The sequence below is a fragment of the Furipterus horrens genome, unplaced genomic scaffold (assembly GCF_987537825.1).
Source record: "Furipterus horrens unplaced genomic scaffold, mFurHor1.1.pri manual_scaffold_2, whole genome shotgun sequence".
Classification (NCBI taxonomy): domain Eukaryota; kingdom Metazoa; phylum Chordata; class Mammalia; order Chiroptera; family Furipteridae; genus Furipterus; species Furipterus horrens.
The window spans coordinates 42,204,908-42,232,302 of record NW_028327172.1 but is presented as its reverse complement, the minus strand read 5'-3'; the positions used below and the strand labels follow the sequence as shown (position 1 = coordinate 42,232,302).

General features: G+C 44.9%; 1 protein-coding gene across 3 annotated transcripts; it reads right to left on the bottom strand.

Annotated features, from left to right (window-relative positions):
- Positions 1-96: 96 nt before the first annotated feature.
- FHIP1B (FHF complex subunit HOOK interacting protein 1B) lies at positions 97-27,156 on the bottom strand. Of its 3 annotated transcripts, none has more exons than XM_090264512.1 (12): positions 27,057-27,156; positions 15,344-15,672; positions 14,574-15,212; positions 14,060-14,218; positions 13,792-13,878; positions 13,416-13,583; positions 7,498-7,577; positions 7,141-7,304; positions 5,970-6,749; positions 3,302-3,480; positions 2,981-3,143; positions 97-630 (listed from the first exon to the last, which is right to left on the bottom strand). In XM_090264512.1, the coding sequence occupies exons 2-12, from the start codon at positions 15,479-15,481 to the stop codon at positions 269-271; spliced, it is 2,919 nt and encodes a 972-aa protein (XP_090120638.1). In that variant the 5' UTR covers positions 15,482-15,672; positions 27,057-27,156; the 3' UTR covers positions 97-268. The 3 variants fall into 3 exon arrangements, with proteins under 3 accessions (XP_090120638.1, XP_090120645.1, XP_090120651.1); XM_090264519.1 differs by lacking the exon at positions 27,057-27,156 and adding an exon at positions 20,721-20,786; XM_090264525.1 differs by lacking the exon at positions 97-630 and having other exon boundaries at positions 3,069-3,143; positions 3,279-3,480.
- Between the last annotated feature and the right edge of the window lie 239 nt (positions 27,157-27,395).

The window sequence follows — 27,395 nt, the reverse complement described above, 5'->3', positions numbered from 1 at the left end:
AATATCCCTGACCACCTCCCCATCTATGTACAATCTCTTTGAGGCCCAGCCCCACAGAAAAGGGTGGGAAAGAATGAACACAGTGGGAAAGAAGAATGAACACAGAATAGAGATTTCCCTTTTATACATATTGCAACAAGTTCTCCATAAAACATTCATCTGAAATAAATTAAAAAGTCCTCTTGCCACTCCCTCCAAACATAAAAAGGAGCCTGCACCCTGGCCCCAATCCAGGCCACTCAAGGCCCTGATTGTGCATGGAAGAAAGTTAAGGATTGAGGGGCCCAAAGTCTGAGATAGGAAGGACAGTTCCCTCCTCTGAAGTATCCAACAAGAAAGGCGAGGTGACAGCATGGGCCTGGGAGATGGCAGCCAGCTCCTTGAGAAACTCAGGGAAAATGACCGCACAGTAGACAGCATTCTTGACTCGCAGAGCCTCACCTTGGCGCTCAGTGGCCCCGCCCCGGGGGGCCAGAACCGGAGTTGAAGCCCCAGGGGAGCTCCCACCTAGGCCAAGTCCCGTGCCATCTCTCCCAGGCTGATGAACCAACTGTGCCGCCTGCCGGGCCCTGGTTGGACTGTGTGCATGCCGCAGAAGCAACTCCCCCAAGGACGGCCTCCGGCTCTTCACTGTAAATAAACAGGGGCATCGTGAAGGTGTGGAATTCAGGTAAACTCCCCATTGATCTAAAAGACAAAATTTCCCCACCCCCTAGGTACAAGGACTTCTTGACTACCCAGCCTTCTTCCCTCCATCCAGCATTCCCTCCCAGCAAACCATCATCCTCAGTCTTTCCAGTAAGTCAACACCTCAGGCACCAAGATCCCTTCCTTTTCCATGCCCCTTCACCCTGAGGGATTCTTCTACCTCTCCTCTTTCTAATCACTATTCTACTATAACCAAGCTATTTCTCCTCAGTCCATAACATGCCTTTACTTGATGCTTTCTATCACTCTCCTGAACTAGAGTCAACCACTTCCACCTTTGCCCTATCTGTATCACCTGACCCACATCCTCTGCTCCTTCATTACCCACAGAGGCTATATATGTAATCATACAATCCAGGACTTTATCATTTGTCATCCTCTACTGCGTCTCCAAGACCTGCTCTCCTATGCCATTTAACTTCTAGCAAAGCCACCTTCCCACTGGTTGTGGCCAGACAACTCCATGTCAGCTTGGACTCAAATGAGCCACTTAAAATATTGACCTCTCTCCTCGTAATTCTGTCTAGATTCCTGGCTCTGGATCTGCATCCATATCTAGGCTCTACACTCTAAGAATCTAGTCTCTAGATCATGATATGGTCCCCATCCTCTCCCTCTAACACTGACTACAGAATGATGCTACTCAAGTCTATTAAATGTGGCATTCAAAACCCTTCAAAACCAGGCTCATACTCCTTCAACCTCTTCTCAAAATTCTCTAGATCCCATCCCGCTTTTGAATCCACACCTATCTGTTTTTCCTGGAATCCTCCAAGCTCTTGCCATGCTTCTATAATCCCCTCTGCCTTAATTTTGCTCTCCCTACTATTTTCATTCTTGGCTTAATTTCACTATCCCTACCTCTCCAAGAAATCTCCTCTGATTTGTCCTCCACTGATTTCCCATTCTACTGCCCTAATCATATGGTATTAAGTTGTTTACATGTCATCTACCTCATACACTAATCTCTGAGCTTAAGGTCTTGGACTCTCTCATTTACCTTTGTATCCCTGGACACTTCACAGAAGACAGAACCAAGATGTGGAAGCAAGAACTATTCACAGTACTAGACCATCAGGAAATCAGGCTAAGGAACTTCACTGGGTCTTCACAGCTATATAATAGTCCTTCTGGTACTCTCTTACCAGCCCATACACTTTTTTCCTTAAGCCCTATCCTACATCTGCTCTCTTGGTCTCGGCATATTATTTTGCCTACTACATTGATTAACAAAGGACAACTTCAATTCCCTAACCTTCCCTTCCACGCCTCACAACTCCTTTGGTACATATCACGTCCTTTGACTCAGGAGGAAAAAAATCTTTTCCTCTCCAAAGTTAATCCTTTCCTGCTGCTCTAAATCATACCACCTTTGAGACCTTGCTTCCTTGGTTGTAACAATCCTCTAGTCTCTAGACTATCAGCTCTTTGAAGGTAGAGATCTCATCTTGTACCACCCTGAGTCCCCTGTACCAAAGAATACATAGCACATATGGCAAGTGCTCAGATATTTGTGGTTGAAAGATCTAGATTTAAAATTTCATGGTCATATATAACTCATCCATACTCTTTGTACCCCACAACCACTCACCAAATTCCGCCAACAGTTCCGTCCCATTTCCACCTTATCAAATTCTTCCTATTTCTACTGTTCTAATTCAAGCCTTAAAGGTCACACCCTGACGGCTCTACATTTTCTCTTGAGTTTCAATTCACCTAGCACATGAATATACTTATCTCTCCACTCCCAGATCTAAGAAACTCCAATGGTTTCTCACCGCCTAAAAGAGCACAACTTCTGCCCAGCCCAACTTCTGCTCTGGAAACCTTCTGCTCTGGTCAGATCTTTCCAGTCTTACTACCAACTAACAGTTCTACCACCTCCCAAATCTCCTAACCAACTAAATACCTCATGCTGTCCCCTAACCAAAGGAATAAGGCCTTCCTACTCCTCTGCCAAACCAAGTCCTACCCATCTCTCAAGGTCCATGTCAAATGCCATGTCCTTTACAAAGCTGTAACAATAGCTAACCTAGACACTACTCTGTCCCCTTGCCTGTGTCCAACTACTGGAGCACTTCTTGCTGATACTGCTGATTTAGCTCTTAGTGGATAGAAGTATATCATCATCTGACCAGAGCCTTGGAACAAACACCAAGACTCAAGCTCCCAGTTCCCAGAGCAAAGCTTCACCCTTAACAAGGGTTCAGTTAACCTAGGCTGATTAGTTGTGTAGGGATGGTCAGGAGAGGGGTGGTGGGGTAGGCCTCACCTAGAGGATCAGAGCGGCGAGGAGCAGGTCCAGATGCAGGGCCCTCAGCCCAGTCCAACTTGCCACGAGCAATGAGGTACTTCTTGGCTTTGGAGAGCAGTGCTGGGAAGTCCTCCTGGGAGGCTGCAAAGCTCTCAATTTTATTCTTCACAGAGCCCAACACCTAGGAAGCACAGCTTCATGACATTTCTGGGTAGCTCTGGATGGACATAGTCCTTTCTTGCCCCACTGAGCCTATTCCCAGCTCCCCAGGGTCACTCCAGCTGTGGGCCTAGCCCACCATGGAGCCTGGACGCACCCATGCATGCATGCATCGCACACCTGCAGCAGGGACTTGACACTGGGCTGGAAGACCATGTTGGTGTTGAGCAGGAAAGAGCGGAGCAGGGGCTGGGGGTGACAGGCCAGCTGGGCCACCAGCCCTGTCAGCAGGAAGTTGACATAGACGGAGTTCTGCAGCATGTTCTCGAGTTTGGCAAAGAGCACAGCCATGAAGGGGCCTGGGGGAGGTGGGCACAAGGATATAAGGCCTGAACACAATGCACATCACAGGCATTCCTCCCAAAAACAAGAGACGCCCCCCCCCACACACACACACTAGATAAAAATTATTTGTAGGTCAGTCTCTGGGTATATTTAAATATGCTATGACCACTTATTCTGGAGAAGATAAAATGGCAAGCACCACAAGTACCCACAAGAGTCTAGATATTAACTACATACACTTGAGCTGAAGAGCCAGATCATATAGGCTCTGGAGTTAGACAGACCTGATTTTAAATTTCAGCTTTACCCTTTACTAGTTATTGGATGAACCTAAATTCTCTAAGCATAGTTTCCTACTTGGTGAAATAAGAAAATATACCTACCTTATAAAGTTACTAAGAGAATGAAAGAGAGACTAACATAAAGCATTTAACCCAAATTCTGGCAAATTATAAGTATTCAATAATAACTATAAGCTACATAATATTTCTCAGTTTAAAAAAAAAAAGCTTCATCCAAGAGGCACAACAGAGGAAAGAACAAGTGAGAAAGTGATTAGGACCAAAAGAGGGATCAGGTTACACACAAAACAAGAGGTCAAGCACAAAGCAGGGAGAAAGTACAGCAAAGGCAAAGAAGGTGACTATGTGGGCCATTTTAAAGTCAGGAGAGAAATCTTTAAAAGAATCAAAGAAGAAATCAACTCTTTTCAGGAGCTGGGAATCAAGGTGGAAAAGAATCTGTAGGAATAAAAGAGCTTAGTTCAGAGTCAGAGAAAACCAATTCAGGGCAGACCCTCTGGTGGGGAAGAGGATAACAGAAAGGATTAGAGCAGTCCGCTGGGCGAACTAGCCTCAAAAAGGGCCAGAGCCCCAGCACTAGCACTCCAGACCATCACAGTCTGTCTGATCAGGGATTTATAGGGGGAAGTACCTAAGAACTGCACTATGAATTGGGACAGGAGAATAATGAAGAGCAAGCGGCAGTAAATCCTGGGAAAGATTCTAGAACATTCTCCAATCCAGATGTACACAACTAGCCTTAGCTCCAAAACAACTCTAGCTTAACAGGGTCCTAAGATACTTCATAACTTTGTCCTTCTGTTCGTCTCATTTCCTAGCACTTTTCTAACAGTAAATTCAAAAAGCTCAGATGAGTTTACGAAGAAGTAAAAGGACAGAGCTTCAATTAATGCTTCAAGAATGTGGTAAAACCTGCACACCATGTTCTAGTGGTACTAAGCAGGAAGGAGCAAAGTAAACTCTAAATAAATAAATGAAAAGATGTATTTTCTGTAGTCTGCAAGAGGGAGTCATCCTGACTCCAGAGCAGAATCCCTGATGCTGTGCAAGCAGGATGGCAGCTTATCCCAGGCCCGGTCAGAACATGTACTGATCAAGGCATGACAACTTGACTACAAACAACCAGAGGTAGGTAGCTGCCTTAGTCAACTACTGTCTGCCATTCACTCAAGAGACGATAATCCTAGTAAAAAGCTACCAGGTGCTGAGATCTTGCAATGTACCAGCATCACAGTAAGTGATTTACATGCATCAATGGCACAGATGGGATCTTAATTCAAGGTGGATCTAGTTCAAAGCACTACATTCCTTTCCAGAGGTGATATTTTTGTTCATTTTTCTTCCCCCTCACATAGGGTGTGTAGTAAGAATAAGAACCAGCTGAGGGCTGGGCTGAATAGAACTGGCTCTCAAACAAAAACAAAGAGGAGTTAGCCAGGCCACTCAGGTCAAGTTTAGCTCCCAAAGCTTCCTGAAGAGACCAAAAGACCTCAGCTGATGAGCTCAGGGCTATACTTTGTCATTTGCCCTAAAGAGGTATTTCGCTCTATCTGCTTCCTTCCTTACTATTAACCGTAAGTCCTTAAATAATTTTTACTGGAGAGTCATGGCAACCAACAAAGTACAAGGATAGGGAACAAAAAAAATTTGAAACTGAGTCCTTCTGTGAAGAAGATGGGAGAAAGGAGGCCAGGGCTGAGAAGGGGAAGAACACCAGAAGAGCTGATCCTGGGCCACCGAAGAGCTGACAGGAGAGCTAAAACCCAGCCAGGTAACTGATGGGAACAGCATGGAACAACATGGTTTACAGACAGGTGCCTCATACACAGGTAAGCAGGTATGTCTTCCACATGGTTCAGATATATTGCTGTGATTCACAAGGAAACACCAAACAGAGAATAACCTGATCACAAGTCCCAGGAAATGGCCAGCCAGAGTGGGGAAGAGGAGAAACATGCACATAAAATAGACATACAAGGCTCAAACATATTCAAAACAGCACAAGCATGGAAGACGTATACAGAGACACAAAGACACAAGTATGACATGATATGTATCTAGAAGGAACCCAAGCAAAATGGATGAGGAGCTAGGCAAGTGCACAGAAATGACATGGCCAAGAAGTCTCAGAAACCAACACCAACAACATTGAAAACATGCAAAGAGTGCATAAAGGAAAAAGCCTAGGGTAGGTAGCTTACCAGTGAAGGGCTGGCTTGGCAGCTGGTTGAGAGTCCGCAAAGGGCTGCTGAGGAAGGGGCCAGGGGGCTCAGGGGGACAGGTGAAGCTCTCGTAGGCCTCCTCCTCCTCAAGAGGTAGTGGAGGCTCTAGGGGAGGCTCTGAGACAGCCCCCCCATTGCTCAATGCCACCTCCAGATCCCGGAGCTCCTGCCCAAAGCCCTCTAGTCCTGCCATGCCCTCAGTGGTGCCCTCTAGCAGTTCCCCAGCTCCCTCCTGTGGCACCCGACGAACTTTCTTGGCCCCCTCAGGCCATGGTCCTGGCATCCCATTGAGCTGAGGAGGAGGTAGGTGGCCAGGGCCCTCCCCTGTACCCCCAGCCAGTCCCCGGCTCCCCAACTCCTCCTCCTCCCCTTCCCCAACATTGTCCCTGTCCTCCTCAGGCAGTAGGCTGCGTTTCTTAGTCCGGGAGCCAACAGGACTGGGCTCAGGAGGGGGCCGCTCGCCGTCATAGGGAGCAGACCAGGTGCGGCAGGCTCGGACATAGCGGTCCACGCCACGGCGCGCCTCACGCAGATACTCCAGGTAATTGTCTTCCAGCTCACCAGGCTCCTCTGCAGGGCTGGGCCGTCGACCAGGGCTGGAGGCTGGGGACGCAGCAAGCCCTGGTGAGCGAGGGGTTGGGGCTGGGGACTCAGTGCCACCTAAGCTCTGCTGTCGCAGGAAAAGGGACAGACGAGATGGTGTGGCAGGTCGGGATACTGTCACCACAGAAGAGGAGTCAACACTTGGGCTTCCAGGGCCTGTAGATGGGAGAAAAGCGTAAGTGGAATCAAAGAAACAGAGGTCCAGGAAAAGGGATAAGACACCTAGGGAAACTGAGAGAGAAGGCAATAAGGCAGCAGAAACAGGCTCTCCACCCTCCAAACGAAGCTTTTCCTCATCCACCGCCACCAAAGAAACTATGGAAACAGGAAGAATACTGGACTAGAGAGGAACAACTTTGCTCAGAAGCTAAATTTCTTTGGCAGAATTAAGGATCCACCCCACAAGACCCCTCGTGATTTCTGCAAAGATGGAATGCCACTCAGGGCCACCTTCTTCCCTCTACCCCTCCCTTTCTATTAGGCTCCCTCAGAGTCCAAGCCATACCCGTGGTATCCTCCCTTCTCCCTGACTCTCTGCTAGGCCCACCTCGTGCCCACGAAGCATGCTCTGGACGGGGTGGGCTGGGGGCCCGGTGCCGACAACAGCGTGGGATTAGGGAGAGAAATTTGTCTGCTGCTCGTCCATATAGATCCACATCACGCACAGCTGGTTTCTGGCTCAGCATCACATGGTTACATGGGACAAGATACCTGGGAAAGATGGCAGAAAAGGGACACAGGGTAGATCAGGAAGGAAGGACGGGGTCTGGGAGAACATCAGGCCAATGGAACTGGCTCCAATAGGAAACACAAGAACAAACCCAATATAACCCTACTGCCCTAGCAATCATAAGACCCTGAAGGTTCAGGATCGGCCATCCCTCAGCCCTGCCCTGATGGGTACCTGAGAACCAGCTGCAGCAGGACATCCTCACAGCTGAGGTTCAGTAGGGTCCTGAAGAGACTCAGAGAGACCATGCAGAGCTGGGGGAGCAGGGGGGCAGAGGAGGAAAGGAGTCACCATAAGAGCTCTCTACCCTCCAAGATGTTTTTACCAAATGGGAAACCCCCCAGCCCTAGGCCCAACCCCAACCACTCCTAGAGGAACAGTGTACACAAGGCCTGGCACATAATAGTCATTCAATAAATGATCACTGATGTTTGTGGGCAAGACTTCACTATGAACCACGTGTAAAATTCAATATATTTCTACAGACCATACACATCAGCAGACTCTCTGGCTGTATATACCAGTCAACAGATTCCAGCAAGACTTAAACGGAATGAACATCCAAGAAGAGAGATCCTAGGAAATACGAGGACTGAATAAATGACTAACAGGAGACGACAGCAACATAACTGGCGACAGCCTGTCAGCAGAGACTGTAGAAGCACAGTAAGGGAATGCCTACCAACAAGGAAACAGAGGGAACCTGGAAGAATACCAGCTGGGAAGTGGGTGGGGCTGTGAACAGCAGTCTGAGTCACCTCACCAACACCAGTGTTCTCTCTCTGAAGGTATGATAAAGGAAGCTGAAGGGCAGCTGACAGGAAAAGGAAAAAAATAGGTGGGTCCAAAGCAGGTAAAACTTTTTGTTTTAGAAAAGGAAGAAGGGGGTTAGCCTCTGGATGGGCCAAGAGAACAGACAGCAAGCTCTCCCTCACTCTTCTGAATCCCCATAGCACTTTCTGTAACTTTCCTTATGGCAAGTATGTTAGACACCTTGAGTTCCCTGAAGACAACTTTGGGGTCCTAGTCTACACCTGCACAGTCTAGGTGCTCAACATTTACTAACCGAGAATGAAAAGCCAGCCAGAGTGGAGAACAGACGAGACAGCAGCTCACATTGTGGACAGCGCGGATGTTTAGGGTTGTCCTAAATGACCATTTAACCAGCACTGAAAACATGCAGACTCACTGAAAGGCTGTATGATAGGAAGGAGAATGCCCCGCCTGCCCCAACCCCTGCAGAGGTCCAGAACCTGTAAATATTTTACCTAACATGGCAGAAGGGATCTTGCAGATATGATTGAGGTTATGGAATTTGACATAGGAAGGTATTGGTTTATCAAGGTGGGCCCAATCAAATCACATGAGCCCTTAAAAGCTGGGTCAAAAAAAGGAAGCAATTTGAAGCATGAGAGGAACTCAATCCACCACTGATGGTTTTGAAGACAGAAGAAGGGGCCATAAACCAAGAATCAGTTGGCCTCTAGAAGCTGGAAATGGTCCTCAGTGGACTGCCAGCAAGAAAACAGGACTCTCAGTCCTATAACTACAATAAAATTCTACCAAAAACCCGAATGAGCAAGGAAACGGATCTTCTCCTAGACCTCCAAAAAGGAAAACAGTCCCACCAACACTGATTTTAGCCCGGAGAGTTCATGTCAGACATATGACCTACAGAACTGTAAGATAATAAATTTGTATTGTTTTAAATCACTATGTTTATGGCACTCTATTGTTAAAGCAATAGGAAACTAATACAAATAGTCAGGCACACAGGCTGGCTAGTCAGTATGGTTTACTTTAAGCCACAAAAGAGGCTACAGAAGTTACAAAGTCAGGTCAACATAATCAAGCTTAAAAAGACAAAACAGTGGAAAGGAAAGCATTTGCATGATCAACACAGGCATCCTGAAATCAGAAGAGATCTGGTTCCTCCAAGAAGCAGGAACCAAGAAGAAATACCCCAAGAACCTAAAAGGTTCCTGAGACCAGAGGACCAAATGCAAGACTCATAGGAATATATGCTAAAGACAGGGAGGGAGAATCAAAGAAGTTAGGATAAGATTAAGACAAAAGCAAGATGGATAGAGGCTAGTACAGAAAAAAGAAAAATTGACCCCAAGAAGGAAATCAACCATCCTGAAACACAGCAGGCATTCCTTGAGATCAAACAGATATAAGACCATGGTCTGACATCAGCAGAGTAAGAAACAAATTTTTTTTATATCTTTGTAAAATTCTAGCCTTGACATGTATTCCAATAATTCTTAACCAAAACATGTATCATAATTACTTTTTGGAACATTTAAAAATATATACATGTCATAGGCCTACTCTCAAAGATTATAACTTAGAATCTATTGTAGTTACTATCACTTTCAAATTTGAAAGTGTACAGCTTGATTCAGAAACACTGGTCTAGGGACTTCCGGCCAAGATGGAGGCGTAGACAAGACATGCTGCGTCTCCCTCCACAGCTAAGAAGGAATACAACTACCTCAAAACTAGAAACAACCAGAAGTTCCAGAAAATCAAAGTTCATGAAAGTCCAGCAAACAAGGATATAAAGAAGAAATACTCATCCAGGCAGACCCCGCCCCCGCATACAGCACCACAACGTGGTGAAACAGGTCGCCTGTTACTGACGAATACCTAAGGCTCCGCCCCTTACAACATAGTAGGAGCAACAGCTCTCCCTGGAACACGGAAGCAAACAAACACAGGAGACTTCCAGCTAAGATGGAGGCCTAGACTGACCCGCTCCGTCTCCCCCCACAACTAAGAAGGAATACAACTACCGCAAAACCAGCAATAACCAGAAGTTCCAGAAAATAAATGGAAGTCCAACATATGAAGTTATAAAGAAGTGGTGCTCATCCAGACAGGTAGGAGGGACAAAGCTGGGGAGGAGAGGTCAAGCCGTGCTGGCAGCGGCAGCAGCAGTGACGGCAACAGGACAGCGGTAAGCACAGACACCCATATTTAAGGGGAGGCGAGAAGCGCCTGGGGAGCATCCCCGACTGCAGACCAGACCTGTCAGCTTGCGATTCCAAAGCCAGGGAAAGCAGACCCCCCACTGCCTTGGACTGTGAGGCCCGGTGGGGGTGGGACAGAGAAGGAGGTCCCCGGTCTCTCAGCAGAGACTGAATGGCAGGAATCCATCCTGGACCTCCACCCCCGCAGAAAACGCCCGGTTGTGACGAGTGCACAGGGCTCCGCCCCCTATAGCATAGGAGGTGTGATACTCTGCCCAGGAAGCAAAGGTAAACACAAAACTGTTCAGGATGGCACAGATCATGATAGAGATCCCAGTGACGCAGCTGACCAGACAGCAAATTTCTAATCTAACTAAGCAGCAGACAGGAAACCTTTCTGAGGCACAGTTCAGAGCTTTGCTTATAAAAGTGCTTACAGACCTAACAGCAGATCTTAAACAAGACAGGGAAGGAATGAAGGCTAGCCCTGCTGAAATGAACAAAAACACATACGAAACTAGTGGTGAGGGAAAGAAAACCAGGGATCAAATCAACAAATCGGAACATAGGAAAGGAACAAACAGTCAACCAGTGCAGAAAGAGAAAACGAGAAGTGAGGAAAATGAGAGGCTCAGAAACCTATGGGACAGCTATAAGCGGGCCAACATCCGAATCATAGGGTTGCCAGAAGGTGAAGAAGAACTAGAAATGGTGGAGGGGAGCAGAGGGAAGGGAAATTGGCACAAATGTAATATTTTAATCAATAAAACACATTAAATCTGAAAAAAAAAAAAAAAAAAAAGAACTAGAAATGGAAAAATTATGTGAAAAAATAATGAAGCGCGACTTCCCTAACTTGGGGAAGGAAATAGACTTACAGGTCCAGGAAGCACAGAATTCCAAAACAACTGGACCCAGGAGAACCACACCAAGACACATTATAATCAAAATGTCAAAAATTAAGGATAAAGAGAGAATCTTAAAAGCAGCAAGAGAGAAGAAGACAATTACATACAAAGGGGTCCCAATAACACTGTCAGCTGATTTCTCAAAAGAAACTCTGCAGGCAAGAAGGGACTGGCAAGAAATATTCAAAGGAATGAAAAGCAAATACCTACAACCACGATTACTCTATCCAGCGAAGCTGTCATTCAGAATAGAAGGGCAGAGAAAGTGCTTCCAGAACAAAGTAAAACTGAAGGAGTTCATCAGATCCAAACCACTGTTACATGAAATGTTAAAGGGACTTGTTTAGGAGAAAGAGGATCAAAACTATGAACATTAAAATGAAAAGTGTATTACAACAACCAACAACAGAAGCTAGGGAACCAAAACAAGGCAGACTAAGTAGACAACAAGAGTGTGAAAAGAATTATAGGTATGGGGAACATTATAGGGGGAGGTCAGCAGGGAGGGGGAAGTGGGGAAAGGGAGGGAGATGGTACAGGAATTAAGAAGCATAGTAGGAGGTAGTGGAGTAGACAGGAAGATGTTGAGAAGAAATATATGCACAACCACTGGGCATGGACTAAGGGGGGGGGACAACTGGAGGGAGGGATGTCACTGGGTGAAGGGGAACAAAGGGAAAAGAAATTGGGACAACTGTAACAGCATAATCAATAAAACATATTAAAAAAATCATTACTACACTGAAAAAAAGAAAAGAAATAATGGTCTAATCAGAATGAGACTAGAATATCTCGTACATACCCTACTTTAGCTACTCAGAAACCTCACTTATACAAAACCTGTCTATCTGGGAACCTCACCCACCTAGAACCTACTAAGTACCTCAATTATGTAGAATAGTTTTCTAGAATCCTTAGTGACCCAAGAACTTCTGTTTTAAACACAAGGACCCATGGAACTCCAATTATTTGTAAAAAAGGAGGAAACAAAAATGGTTCTAGAGCCAAAATACTGTAATGCCATAAAGTCCATGGCTAACCTAATACTTTATTCCCCCAGAAAGACTTCAGGTCTTTACTACATGGAAACTATTTACTCCTATTTTATATACATTTCTGTTAGTTAAAATTCAAACTTCTTACCATGGTCTACAAGGCCATGCATGATCTGAACCCTACTTACTTCTCTACTTTCATCTCATTCCCTTCCCCCTCTACTCACTACACCTGCTGTCACACTGGTCTTCCATTTTCTCAAATATACTAAGCTCTTCCCCATTTGTTGTCCTTTGCATGTTGCTTCATCTGCCTAGACTGTTCTTCCATTTGCTCTTTAATAAGCTTTCTCCCTCATGACCTTAAGTCTAGGCTCAATGTCACTCCTCAGAGGTTTTTCTTTGTTTTACCATGCTTGGTTTTTCATTACAATGACCACAATTTTCAATTATTTTAGTAACGTGTTTGCTAATAAACAAATTTGTGTTGTTTGTGATAATCTGTTATTACAGCAGTGGGAAACTAATACAAATAGGCACACAGACTGGCTAGTCAGTATGACTTACTTTAAGCTACAAGAGAATACAGAAATTACGAAGTCAGGCCAACATAATCAAGCTATACAAGAAGCTTCATGAAGTCATCAACCATGTTTACCATTATATATTCACTACCAGTGAACAGTATGACACACTGTGAACATTCAACACAAATATTCAAAAGGAAGGAATGTAAGTAGGTAGGTGGGTAGGTGCCTCAAGTTATAGCAGTTCAAATGTAGTAAATCCAAAGGGGAAAAAGGTAAGCATACCGGCAGCAACTGGGTCACCTATCAAAGCAGACACAAAACCCAAAAAAGTGATCTTGAGTCACCCAAAACAGGCCACAGAGCACTACATGGATAAAAAGAACCTTGTGTCAATGCTACATCACAAGTAGCACAATGGCAAAACTTCTCTATGACCGTGATGAGCAGCCAGTTATCCAGAAAAGGAAATTGTGTTCTACAGTCACGTATTACAAAAGCAGGGGAGTAGATTAAAATCTGTACCCAAATGGCTAAATGTTAAATAACTAGAAAGTAAATACTGTCAACTTTAAAGTGATTGCTGGAGACAAAGACCAAAGAAGGGCAGTAACACTCTTCTAGAACAAAGGTCAGAGACAGAAGATGGCTCATCCGACTAAGCCAGGACAGAGGTAGGGGCCATACCCGGGAGTTGCTGCCAATACGGGCAACGAGGGTGTCAAGGATGGTGTGGGTGTCATGCCGGTGTAAGAGCAGGAATCGCAGGAAGGTACGGAGCAAGGCAGGCTCTGAGATACTCCGTAGGAAAAGTTCCAGATAGGCAGTACTGGCGATCATCTCCTCCACAGAGGTCTGGACGAAGGGAAGGGAAAGAGTGGAAATTTAGGGCTTCCCTGAACACGTTCTGAGTCGTTTTCCCCGAGTTTTGAGGAGAAACCAGGAGCAGACAGGGACAAAAGGAAGGAGTACCTAGCCCACTGTCTCCCACATTGGTCTTGACACTGAAGTTGCCACCGATCAGCCTAAGCCCCTATTCTGTCTTACTACCCATGACTCTCACCTTGTGCAGGGCAGGGCCCATGACAGGTACAAGGAACCCATTATGGATATAATCAACCAGCTGCTTCTGTACCAGAGGGTGAGCCACCTATACGGGTGCAAGAAAGAGAAGGGAGGATTGTGAGAGGAACAACTGTCTGAAAGAAAGTAGAATGGTACAATACAAGTAGGCACTCTACCCCCAAAATGACATAATAGCAGAACTCCAGAGATGCACCCCTCCCATACCATATCTCCAGGGCCAGACCTCCTGGGAACCCCAGTCCCACCTGAATGACTGCATTGCAGAACTCTAGGGAACTCATGAAGAGCGCAAGGGCTGGCACTCCCAACCAGTCCTCCCGTCGCAGACAGTGCCAGTCATCCCCTGGAACTTCAATTTTTCGGGGCAGCGAGGAGTACAGAGCACTCAGCCCTGTGGCCAGCACCTGGAGGCCACCCCCAAGGACAGGTTATTGAAGGCTCAGACAATATAAAAAAGGAGAATAGGGGAGCTACCAAATTAATTTTGATTGGAGTAGGAGAAAGAGTTTTTGCCAAAGCAGGTATTTAATAACCCAATGTTTCAGGATATCATCTAGGAACATTGGCCCACAAAGAGCCTTAGTATTTGCCCTATCCACCTAAGCCCATGTTTCATCCCCACCCCAACTCCAGGCAGTTTTCAAACCCATGGGGCTAGTTCCTGAGGAGAAAGCCCTGATACACAGACCCTCTTCACCTCCTATCCAGTGCCCGTATACCACACCCTGCCCCCCTCCCCCCATTCCAGGAGGTGCTGACCGGGCAGAAGTAAGAGTGATCTGCGATGTAGCGGCCCACGGTGGAGCACCCAGCTGACAGGGCCATAAGCAGGAGTAGGGCATCACGGGCCTGCTGGCCCAGGGTACCCTCTCGATGGACGAAGGGAACAAGGAGAGAAAAGAGGAGGAGACGGGGGGCAGCTCCAGGCTCAGAAGGTGGCTGCAGGAAGAACTCAAGCAATGAAGGCTCCCGGGCCAGACAAACACAGAGCTGGCTAAGAAGTAGCACCAGGCCTTCATCCAGTGCTGGGCTACTGGGCACAGGGCGGCCACAGGCATCCAGCAAGGTCAGCAGAGCCTCACGAACTGGACCATGGCGCAACAGTGGCTGGCGAGCTTCGCTCACCAGCATCTCAAATAGTTTCAGTTGCTCAGCCCGCCGTTCTTCAACCCCATCCCCAAGCTCATCCCATTGAAGCTGCCATGCCAACACACGAGTTAACAGATCCTCGCGCAGAGCAAACTCCAGAAGGGGCCCAGGGACAGTGGGGGCCGAAGGGACTGCACGGTCCTCTGCCAGTAGCGTCAACATCTGGTAAGTATGGTTGCGCACAGCACTGAGATCATCTGAACCCCCAGGAGCTGCCCGAGGGCCTTGTCGCTCCAGGATTCGCACCACCTGGGGACACAGGACAGAAGAAAGAAGGAATCTAAGATGACTAGGGTGACTGACTGGGACACTGAGAGAACACAGAGGTTAGGGAACTCAGGAAGCCAGTAGACTAGGCTTTTTGGCATATAGTCTCCTACCTGGGACCAGTGATTCTTGAAGACCATAAGACAAGTCTCAGGGTCAGCCATGACAGGGGCCTGCAGACTGGCCCCTTGAGGTACACGGTGCCCAGAGCCCCGGGAGGCCAGTCTGCTCAGCCAGTTCATCCTCTCCATGAGAAAGGCTGGGCAAGGCCAGCGGCCAGAGTACCACACTCTGAGACTTTGCCAGCTGGAGGCTTTCTCCACCTGTGTTTCTAGTCAGCTTCATCCGGTCTGTAGGAGCCAGTAGCCGACCATGGAGCCAGAAGATACACCAGGCTGGAGTGGCAAACCTAGAGGTTACTGACCAGTCCAGACTTGCAAATCTAATTCAAAAAGAGAGAATGGAAGAGATCAATAGTAGTCTACCACTTTCTACTAACCAACAGAAAGAACTCAGAAGCACCATTTCATTGAAAACTACACATACACACACAAACACTCTCTCTCTCTCAACAGCTTCAACGTAACATGTCTAAAACATAACTCATTTTTACCACTAAGCCTAAATCCCTTTCAGCATTCTCTATCTCCATACATTTCAACATTCACCTACATGCTCAGGCCAAAACCCTGGATACCATCCTCATTTCTTTTCCTTACCTCCAATATCCAGTTCAGCAGCAAACTCCATCATGTCTACCCTCAAAACATGTCTCACCATTACAACAGCTTCCAATCTGGCATCCATGCTTCTCGTCTTGCCCCCTGAGAGTCTATTCTTCACACAGCAACCAGAGAGATATTTTTAAAACCTAAATTATATATCTCCTCTGCTGAATACCCTCCAATGGCTTCCTATCACACTAGTAATTATCCAAATCCCTTACCTTGGCCTAAAGGGCCCCATATAATCTTATCTGTGTAACTTCCTACCATCCTCCTCCTCCTCCTCCTCCTCGCTCATACTTTACTCATACAGGCCTTTGTGAATACTTCCCTGTTTCCTCTGCCTGGAATGCTCTTCTGATCTTCACGTTATTCCCATCACTCAGTTCTTTTCAAATGCCATCTCCTAAGAGAGGCCTTAGTCAACAATTCTATCTAAATAGTACATCTTCCCACCTTCACTCTAGCTTACTAATGCTATTTTCTTCTTAGCAGTTTTCAATGCCTGGAATTACTTACTTGTCTATCTTCCCCACTATAATGTAAGCTCATAGAGGGCATGGTTTATCTGTTTTATTTACTGTTGTGCCTAAAGACTCTACTTGTTGAATGTATGAATACTTAAGTGAATGAGTGAATGAACGAACAAACAAATGAACAAATAAACAATCAAAAAACCCAGTCTTGACCTAACTCCAGCTCTCTTGTACTGCTGAGGAAATTTTGTTCTGCCTACCATAGTTCCCTCCTCAGAAACCTGCCCAGTGGAAATGGGCAAATAGACCCTTAACTGTCTGAATGCTTTTAAAAACTGGAAATGCAGAACCAATAAAAGAGCAGAACAATGGACACACTCTCATAAACATACATATTCCCCACTCCTGTCAGGTATCAACACTCACTCCTAGGGACAGAACGAGACACCCTCACTAAAGAAAGGGGAAAAGTACCAAAATAGCCGTTGGCTCACAGTTCCTTCTTCTTCACACCCACCACACCCCCCCAGCAGTATTGTCTCTCAAAAGTAAAAACTTCAGAGGAAAGGTGTGGTTCAGCTGTCCTTCCTCTTTCTACGCAACAAGGGCTAAAGAAACTCAGGGACCTGGCAACAGCCCCACACTGCCTTCCCCTTCAACCCAGATGCTCTCTCTCATTATTACCAGCTCTCAACTAAAGAAATGTAGCAACAGCTTTGCTTAAGGAAACCTTCTATGGGACAGGAGACAGTCTTATAAAGGGTGGGACTGACCCTAAAAAGAAGACAAGACTCACTCAGTGATTAACTCAGCATACGTCCACACTGATAAAGTACTGAGCACTTTGCTACATAAGCACTATTAAGTACAAAGATGGATAAAAGCTGCTGGGAAGCTTAAGAAAAACTCCAGTAAATATTATAAACAGAGGTATTTACAAAAGTGTCATGGAGGCATGAAAGAAAGCAACTAATTCTGCCTGGGAAGTTATAGGAGGATTTCAGAAAGGTGATATCTGACTTAAATCTTTAATAGGCACTGGTCACAAAGAGAGCAGAGGGAAAGGACTTGTTCATATTAAAAACAGTACGTACAAAAATACAGCACTAGGAAAGAGCATGACAAATCTGAAAAACAACTGCAAATTTGGTGTGGTTTACAATCTATCTAGAGTATTGAGTTGAAGGGTAAATATGGGTGAAGGATATAATATCATTGAATATCATGCTAAGGAGTTTGGTTTTATCTATGGAGACAAAGGAAGTTTTTAAACAAGGAAATAAAAAGATCAAATTTGCCTTTAAAAATATGTCAAATTAGCAGTACAAGGTGGAGCAGAGAGATAGATGGCAGTGGACAATGAATAAGAATCTGTTTCAATAATCTGCTTTTAAAAAAAGCATGCTATAAACTAAGGTAGTAGGGGCAAGATTAGAAAAGAAAAGGTAAATCTGGGATGTACCTCTATCTGAGCATGTCCCATACTGAAATTATTTACATCTATAATATCTCTGCCATTAATAGCAAGCTCCTTAACAAAGTGGCCATATCATTCATTCTTCTTTGAAATTCAGTGGCAACACAATGCCTGGCATTCAAAAATGCCTGGGGAACTGAATGATGATTTTAAAATAATTATAACAGCTAAAATATATTGAGTACTTCCCATGGGCCAGGCTCTATTCTAAGCACTATATATAGTACCTCATTTAAACCTCACAGAAACACTAGAAGTACTATTATCTCCGTTTTACACATGAGGAAGTCTAGAAAGGTTAAATAAACTGTCAAAGCTAACCAGCTAGTATATGCAAGACTGGGATGTACATGCAGAAAATCTGCCTCCAGTTTTAACTTAACTCATGAAATAAAAGCAACAAGACATGGTAAATGAATGGAGGATAAGAGAAGACTAAGTAAAAGATAATGCCATTAACAGACTAGGAACACAAAAGGAATAGCATTTTAGAAAGGAGAATGGGTACACTTTTAGACATGTTAAGTTTTGACACACATATAGAATATTCATGATATCCAGAAAGAAAGTAAAAATATTATATTTGAAGTCAAAAGTGAAATCAAGACTAGAAGTATAAATGCAAGAGTCAACAGCTTGGTAGATGAAGCTATGGAAGTGGATGGAATCACCCAAAGAGGTCAGCAGATCATTTAAAGAGCTAACGGTGACATCCTTGGGAAAACCAGGATTTAGGAGAGCAAAGGAAGTGGACTCTTTTAAAAGAAAACTGTGAAGGTAGCCAGAAATGAAAAGAGAAATCCAAGAAATAGTGGTTATCTAGAAGTCAAAGGGAAAATCGTTTCAAGAAACTGGAGGTTGCCCATAGTGTATAGTCTACAGAGATTAAGCAGAATGATCATTGACAATGGTCAGTTAGTTTTAGCAATCAAGTTTTAGATAAACTGAGGAAAGTAACTGGCTAAAGAATGACTATGAGCCAAAGACGAGTAAGATGCAATTTCAGGAAATTCAGTAATATAAGAAAGGATGAAAACGGAGCAACAGTTTAAAGAAGCTAGGAGGGGTAATGAGAAGTCGAGAGAAAGCGTTTTTACTGTTTGGTTTGGTTTGGTTTTAGGATGGGGAGCCTCAAAGATATATGTCAAGTGAGTAAAAGAAATCTGAAGAAAATAAGAGGTTATGGGTAAATAAGATGGGAATAACTGACAAAAAATAAGGCACAGGACTAGTCGGAGAAAAAGAGGTATATTGCTTTCTCTAAGAAAGGAGGTCAACAGAAATAAATGAAGGATGGGTGCCACTTCAGATAAATCCAAAATCTGAAAGAGGGAAGCAAATACCTACCACTACCACCCCCAGCCAACCTTCCCTCTAACATTCACCCAAGACAGTGGGGTGGGTGAGAAGAGAAGGGGTGAGAAGGTGACAGAGCCACAGAATGGAAGCTCCGTCTTTCACACATGGTTTCCTATAAACCATCAAAAACAGTCACTCAGACTAGTAACTATCAGCTGCAGGAACACATCAGAAAAGGTACTTACCCATCCACCCAAATACTTACAGTCTAAGTAGGCATGGGATGGAGAAGGCAAAGCCAACAGCTGAGAATCTCAGTAAGAAGTCTCCTGTTACTAGCCTTACTAGCCCCCTCACTGTTATTAGCGCTGAGATACTGGATCATCCCTGTTGGAGTCTTTAAACTCTGCCCCTATCTCTGTAAATATCATCCCTTTATTAAAGTTTCCCAAACCCGATTTGTGCTGTTACCTGCAAAGACCCTGACTGAGACAAGAGTATTATTGTTTACAGACCACTTTCTCAATCACATCCAATTGAGGACTGAAAACAATGGACACCCTAAAGTCAAGCAAGAGAAACACGAAGTAGGTAAAGCATGAGTTCTGGAGTCCCTCAAACAAAAGCTTGAATCTCAATCCACCATTTTCCAGCTATGTGACCTTAAATAAACACTTCACACACTAGAGCCTCAGTTTTCTCATCTATAAATTTCTGATAAAATAAGTATTGTTACTGTTTTAGGAATTAAATAAGATAACCTGTGTAGCACTCCAGGCGTAAAAGCAGGTACTCTATAAACGACATCTACCTTTCCCCACTTCCCACTCCTGATCCTGTCTGACCTAGGTGCCCTCACCTCTGACTGAGAGGAAAGATCTAACCTGCCCTAACATGTCCTTCCCTCACCTGCTCACACTCATATCCCAGTCAGCTGAAGACAGGCCAAGCATCCAGTCTCAGCAAAGTAAGGCATTAGCATGTCCAAAACTCAACTGCCTCCAGCTTCTAGAACTCAATTCCAAATACTACCAAACCTACACTGCAATGTACCTGGTGCTCACTTTTGTCCCACTGCCTGACCAACAAAAAGCACTGCTCACAGACCCTAGGGGGTCTAGCCTCCAGTACCTTTCCTCACCTCCACCCCCTCTCTTTACAAAGCCCTCAAGAACAAGAGTCAGGCTGTAATCAGTGTCTCAGAACCTAAAAGCCAACGCTTAACCTGGCCCCTGTTCACATACTGCAGAAACAAAAAATCCTGGTTTGGTGTCCCTCATCACCTAGTTTGACTTCCGAACTCCCTGTTAACCCTGCAAAGTTCAGAACAAGACATAAAATATTATGGAATCACCACCCTATTACTGTCTCTCTTCCTCCCATAGCAAAGGCTAGAAAAAAGTAGATCCCTGCCCCCCTTTTACAGATTTACCTTCAGGCTCCAGTCGCAGGGAATAAAGGGGAAGAAGAGATGATCTTTCAGACCCACAGAAAGCCAAGATTAGACACTCACCTTAGAGCCCAAAATACAGCCTTACAGGCACACTCAGCAAGTATTCACCAACCTCAGAACAGTAAGCACAGAGCAGGAAGTGGCTCAGTCTCACTTCTGAACCTTTGCCCTGGGAGAGGCAAAGAGAAAAAGGGAACTGGGGGCAGGGAGACACCTGCCAATACCTACAGCAGATAGAAAGGGGCCAGAATGACCTTCTAAGAACAGGTCAGTAAAATCCTAAGGCGTCTCTTCCTAGACAAGATTACTGACAATGATATAAGAGGCTGTTACCCTACATAGTGAAAGCAGAAAGACTGGATTAAAAACTCTTAGGAATACAAAGGCAGGGGGAGGAACTACCTCAAAGAAGCCTACCAACCTTAAGCTCAGCTTACATCTTGCCTATCTCTCAGCCAACATGTGTAAGACAAATGGGCTATCAGTGTACAGTTCCAGCTCACTATCACACCTCGCCCCAGTATCACCTCTGCTTCTTACAGGGAATCCTCTCATCTACTCCAGCATAGCCCCTGTAACTCACAACATGAATCACAACAGTGAATCCTCGTGTCACACATAATTATCTCTACTCCTGTTGGGTGAGGGTGACAAAGATGTCAAAAAGGATGTGAGGCTGAACTAGATCTTAAAGATGACGGAAGTTCACTGGACAGAGAAGAAAAAACATTCCTAGTAAAGGAAGCAGTTATTACAAAGATTTCAAGGCACACAAAAAAAGTAACAAGTTTGTTAAGGAACTATGAACAATTTATTCAAGCAAGAACAGAGGAGGGCGTGGCAAGAGATGAGGCTGGAGAGGTGGGATGAGGTCAAATAATGCCACATTAAAAAATATGGATGTCAAGCCTAAAGGAAACATACTTGGGCTCAGATTGTTACCAGAAAGCCCTGAGGAACTGGGAATGACTTTCAAAGGTAATAAAAGCCCGTGAGATAAAAGGCCTGGTACCATGGTTGGTTGTGCGGTCCACAGCAATCTTTCCAGGGAAGGAACGAAGGTTGTCTTCCTGAAAGATGGCTAGAAGGGACCTTAAGGCACAAGGAAAGACCAGAAAGACTTGGAAAAAACAGGTGTGTACAGGCAAGGATGAATGCCGGATATGTGGCACAGCTTCTGTGCCCTGAAGAACAGACTGAAGGTCACCCCAAATATTCCTTGGGTAAGTTCCAGCAAAGCAGAACTAAAGATCATAAGTGATCATTTGCTGCTCTTGTTATGTTTATGCAAACGAACAGGATAAATTAAAAATGGACTTAATGTAGTCCCTTTAAAGACAAGGAGGGTAACCTTAGGGAGAAAAATTATTATTCAAGGAAAATCACAATGATCAGTAGTAGAGTATAAAACAGGGCAACTAACCGTCTTAAAAGTTTCTTCTCCAGATTTAGAGACTTGTTTGAGGGTTCTGTTACATAAATTAACACGTGTTTTTTGTTTTCAAAGGACATAAGCCAATGATCGCATTACCTGAGTGATTATCTGTACGCATAAGCCTCACTTAATCCTCTCTGCAGCGCTGCCTGCTGAGACTCAACGGTTTGGCTGAACTAAATGGCTGGGTTGGGGAAGAATGGGGTGGTCTGTGGGCTTCACTTTAAAACGGGTTTCTCTTTTCTATCCTAATGGCTTGGACAGAAAAGGCCCAGTGGTCTGAGAGGGGGAAAAACCTAAACTATTTACCTCAGCCCAAACTAAGTATAATGGGCAAAAGGGTTTTGGACAGGTAAGATGTGCCTAGCACACCTTCTTACAAAGAAGCTTTTTTTTTTCCCTAATATGGAACATTGAAAAATTAATCCCTGCCTTTTGTCATCTAGTAGTTATGGATTGAATGATGTCTTTTAACCCTTTTCGCCAAATCTGTTGCCCCCAGAACACAACAAGGACACCAGCCTGTTAAACCAAGCACGCCGTTGACCGGAGACAGCCAACTGACCTGGAGTCTGCACGATCCTTCCCCATGTGGGAAGGCCACCCTCCCCTCCACACCCCCACTCTTATTAGGGATTTCTGGACCCAAGGGTAGGTAGGACGACGACCATGTCCAGCTTGAAGCAGCTAGAGGAGCTTGAGACCTTCGCCCATTGTCCTTTACAAGATTACAAAGGGTCCTAATATTTGAGGGGGGGGGATAGTTAATTTTTACGAACCAGGGGTATGGACTTGGGGGGGATTGCTGGGGGAGGGGGGTGCTGGGTGGAGGGGAACAAGGGGGAGAAAATTGGAACTGTTTTAACAATATAATCAATAAAAAACATTAAAAAAATATATAAAATAAAATAAAATAAAATATGGATGTGGTCCTACAGAACACAAAGAGCCAAAAGTTTTCAAACTGAGAAGTTATGTTACCGAGTGGGAGTCCCCAAAAATCCCCAGAGCCTGCAGGTTGGGGGATGGGGAAAAGGGAACAGCTTTTAAGATGCCTTTGCATGACTGTGGCTAATAGCTAGTGTCTTAGTTACGCAAATGGTTTTGGTTCTTCCAAGGTCCCAAGGAGATGGGAGGGGTTCTGACTATGGAATGGTGCTGAAAGAGCATACAGAACCTGCACAAGGTTCTGTGAATGGTCAGAATTGGTTGCCACACCCACTGCATCACAGGACGCACTCAGGGATTTAAAAATAGGTGGCAGACATTTTGGAAAGGGAGAGAGGAGAGGAGATCCATAGTTTGCAAGGAGGGCAGAGAAGGAACTCCATGCAGTTTTGAAAAGAACTCCATGCTGCTCTGAAACGGAGAATACCATATGGCTTCGAAAGGGCAAAGCACATGTTTTCCTGGACTGTTACACAGAGGCTGATGACATCAGACCCCAGAACCTGAAGGACAGAGCTGACAGATAAGGGATGGGGAACTTCTGGGCATGTTTTTTGGCTCACAGCCTTTTGGAGAGCAAGGGAAGTACTGGGTCCCATGGGAGAACAGGGCTCTGAGCTCAAGTGCTCACTGCCTTCCCCAGGTAGGAATACTGTAAATAAAGACCTGTTTTCCTCAACACTAGTTACTGGGTTTTATACCAAGGCACCATGTGAAAGAACCGCCCTTCACTCTGTAACAGTTTTGGTGACCCAGATGGGAATAATGGAACCTGTAGCCAGGTTCCCTCTGTAAGAGTTACATGATCAGATTTGTATTTTCAGAAAGATCATTCCAGGGATGAATGAGAAAAAGAAATTTTTGAAGGCAGGAGATTGTTGGGGGAAAAAAGAAGTACATATGAGAGATGAGGAAGAAAACTAAAGCTTTAACAATGACATTGTAGCAATGGAAATAAAGAGATATAACAGAAAAGTAAATGCCTCAAGATTCTAGTGCCTGATTAAATGCAAGGAGCGAAGGTACAGAAAGAATAGAAGATGACACCGAAGTCCTTGCCTGGATTGAGATGGAGCCTAAGTGGCAAAAGCAGGCTTTCAGAGCAAAGACAATGAGTTCTGTTTTAGGTATGTTAAATTTGAGATACATCTGCAGATATATAGTAGATCACTGAATATATATATAATTGGAACACAGGGAGAGACTGAGACTAGATACAGAGAAGTAATCACCTCATTATAACATATTTTCATATTTTAAATTATTTTTTTCATGTGTCTATCTTTCCCAACCAGATTGAGAATTCCTTAAGACCACAGAGGACCATGTCTCATTTATTTTATCTCATAAAATGTGAGCATCACAAGGGCAGACTGTATGTTAACGAAGTAGTTGCTGAATAAAATGAATTAATATATGAACGCATAAATTTGTTCTCCCAGCACTTGGGAGGATGCCTGGCACTAGCAGATGTGGAATAAATCGTTACACACAACATGTTTCTATCTCTACATCATCATCCTCATCTGTTTCATCTTCTCAAATCTACCACAGAGCTATATATTATACTTAATGTACTATTCAACAAAGAGTTATTCAATAGAGTTCAGTACAGCAAACAATAAGCTTATTAAACTCAATGATTTCTCTAAAATAACCAAGAATTTGGAATAGTCCCAAAGAACCCTATGACATGTGACTTGACTCATCCTATCACTATCATGACATGATCCAGGTATTACGTATACCTGTTCTTATGTCACTGCCACAATATTAAGCAGTACCATCATCCCTAGTCACCCTCACACTACTTTTCATCTTTTACAAACAGAACAAGTGCAAATCATAAAAAGTGCTTCTTGCCACTATAAAGTCTTCCACGTCATTACAACCATTCCTATACATCATGTGCCTTTTATTCCACATCACCTACACTTGCTATTACAAATTTTCTTTCTCCAAGTCACTCTCAGTCTCAGGAGACCAAATTTTGGATTCAGCTTTGGCACTTTATCATTATGTGGCTTCTGGCTTCTGAATTTGATCCTTCATCTATAAAATAAGAATTTCTGTCCTTGCCTATTTCACAAGGTATCTATGTAAATCTGAGATTGCTTTACAAAGCATAATGCTGTTCAGAGATAGTATTTAGAATTACTGTATAAAGACATGTTTCCTCATCATAATACAACCACCACATCATCATCACTCTAAATTTCTGAAGTTTATTAACCAGTAGAAATATCCTTTAAATATTAAAATATAGGACTGTTAAATTTTGGCAAATAAGATCATTTTTTAAAACCCACCATCTAGTATCACCATTATTTCATTAGTGGGAGAACACTTGAACACCAAAACAGAAATAATCTCAAAATAAATTTTTTTAAGAAAAACTCATGTTTCATATGTTGTCTTTCTCTCCTTCCACCTTGGATGGATGAAAACTTTAACATGGACTGGAAAAATCCTTGGCCCAGTGTTTAGAAAGCACTGGTCGTACCGTTATGATACATATAAGTTCTATAGGGTTCTGACTGTCATCAGGTTGCCAAGGGTTCCACCAGCATGAAAACCTGTTTGGCCTCCAGACAGAAGCAATGAAAACATACCATGGAACAGAACAGTAGTTGGTTCTGATGCTGAGACTGGAACAGAATGGGAAATTGGGCTGCCCCCAATTCTCAGAAAAGGGTCTGGATAGGAGAGGTCTAGCTCTTCCTGATCTTAAGGAAGGTGTCTAGGCTTTGTGGCAGACTGCCAGCAGAGAGAAAAATTTATTGGTGTGAAACTGGCTATTATCACTGAGTGCAAACCCAGGTTTTCAGAACTTTCAAAATTTTCATGTGCATGTGGGTTGCAGGAAAATAGGGACCTGTAAATGCTAATAAAGTGATCCCAGTACCAGTTCACAGTGCAAGTGATGAATTGCAAAGGTAATGGACAGAACTTCTGGGGGTAATAGAAATGGTCAGTATCTTGAAAGTGGTGTCACAGTTATAAACATGTCAAAACTCATCAAACATGTACATTTTAAATAAGAACAGTTTACTGTACATAAGTTCACCTTAGTTTTTGTTTGTTTGTTTTTTAATTTACCTGTAAGAATATGAGAGCAAAGCCTTCCTATTTGGGAATCTAAATATAGTATTGTATGTAACAAATCATGTGACTTCCATGAAAGTAGAATTAGCAACAGAACGTGGTTAATCCAATATATATGACAACCATCAAAGCCCCACAGCTCAGCAGAGGTGAGGAGCAGCAGAAAAGTAAGGGTGCCTAGAAGCAGGTGCAGAGAAAACAAAAACCTCCAGTCCCAAGAAGGAACCTGAGGGAATGGGGGTCCCAGTGATTATTCTGTTGAAAACTAAGCCTCAAAAATGATTTCATAGTTACTCTCGTCCACGATGCCTTTTTTTTTTTGTCCCCCAAAATATGTAGGACCCATGGGAGCAGAAGTGCCAAGCGCACAACACTTCCACCCAAGCTGTTCTACTCAGTCTACTACTACGACTGGTCTCAATGGCCACGGCAGCCCACTGAAGGAGGCTTCAGCACCACGCTCTCACCCTTATCCAAGTCTCGGAACCCTCAGTCCTTCCCCCGATGCCCAGTCCTCAACTCCCTCGCCAATTCACCACCAGCCTGCACGCTCCCGCCTTGGCCCTTTCCTCTCCCCAACCCTGCACGGGCCTTACCCCTACCCTCGGATCCCGGGGCTGTCCCTCACCCCCGCCCACAGCACCCCAGCCCCTCCTGTTCACAAGTCCCTTCCACTCGGCCCCTTGGAAAGCACCGTAGCCCCTCATACAAGCCAGCTCCTTACTTGCCCACGCACCCCTAGGCTCTTGTCCTGCTCTCCCTACCTGAGACACTCACGCTCGGCCCCTCATCACATGCCAGCCCCTCACCCTGTCCCCTCACAACCTGGACAGCCACCAAACCTGGGGCTATGTGCCCCAGTCCCTTATCCCCTCGCGAGTTCTCGGAGCCCTCCGGCCCATACTCACCGTTCACTCACTGAACCCCGACCCTGACCAGGCCCGACTGCCGCGGAACCGATAGGTGAGTTCAGGCCGCCGCCATCGCTTCTCAGGCGCACCAGCCGCGCCCCGCCCCGCGCCCCACGCAATCCGCACCCCCGCGCAATACACGTAACCGCCCAGAGACGCACTACTGGGCAATGGCGTGCCAGCTCATTGGCTGGACCCGGCCACAGCCGGAGCGTCTTTGCCTGTTTCCCGGCAACGGCCGAGCGCAGAGGCGGGGTCGCCGACGGCCTTACGAGAGCGGAGTACCGCCTTTTCCCCCAGATCCCGCCTCCTCGTGCTATATACCCCGCCCCTCAG

What these genes read in the sequence shown, in the direction of transcription:
- FHIP1B (XM_090264512.1), bottom strand. Translation starts at nt 15,481, where the DNA reads ATGGAGAGGATGAACTGGCTGAGCAGACTGGCCTCCCGGGGCTCTGGG. An exon ending in TCTGCAATGCAGTCATTCAG is followed by an intron (nt 13,879 to 14,059) that starts GTGGGACTGGGG and finishes GCACCCGTATAG; the next exon opens with GTGGCTCACCCTCTGGTACA. An exon ending in CTGCTGCAGCTGGTTCTCAG is followed by an intron (nt 7,305 to 7,497) that starts GTACCCATCAGG and finishes CATCTTTCCCAG; the next exon opens with GTATCTTGTCCCATGTAACC.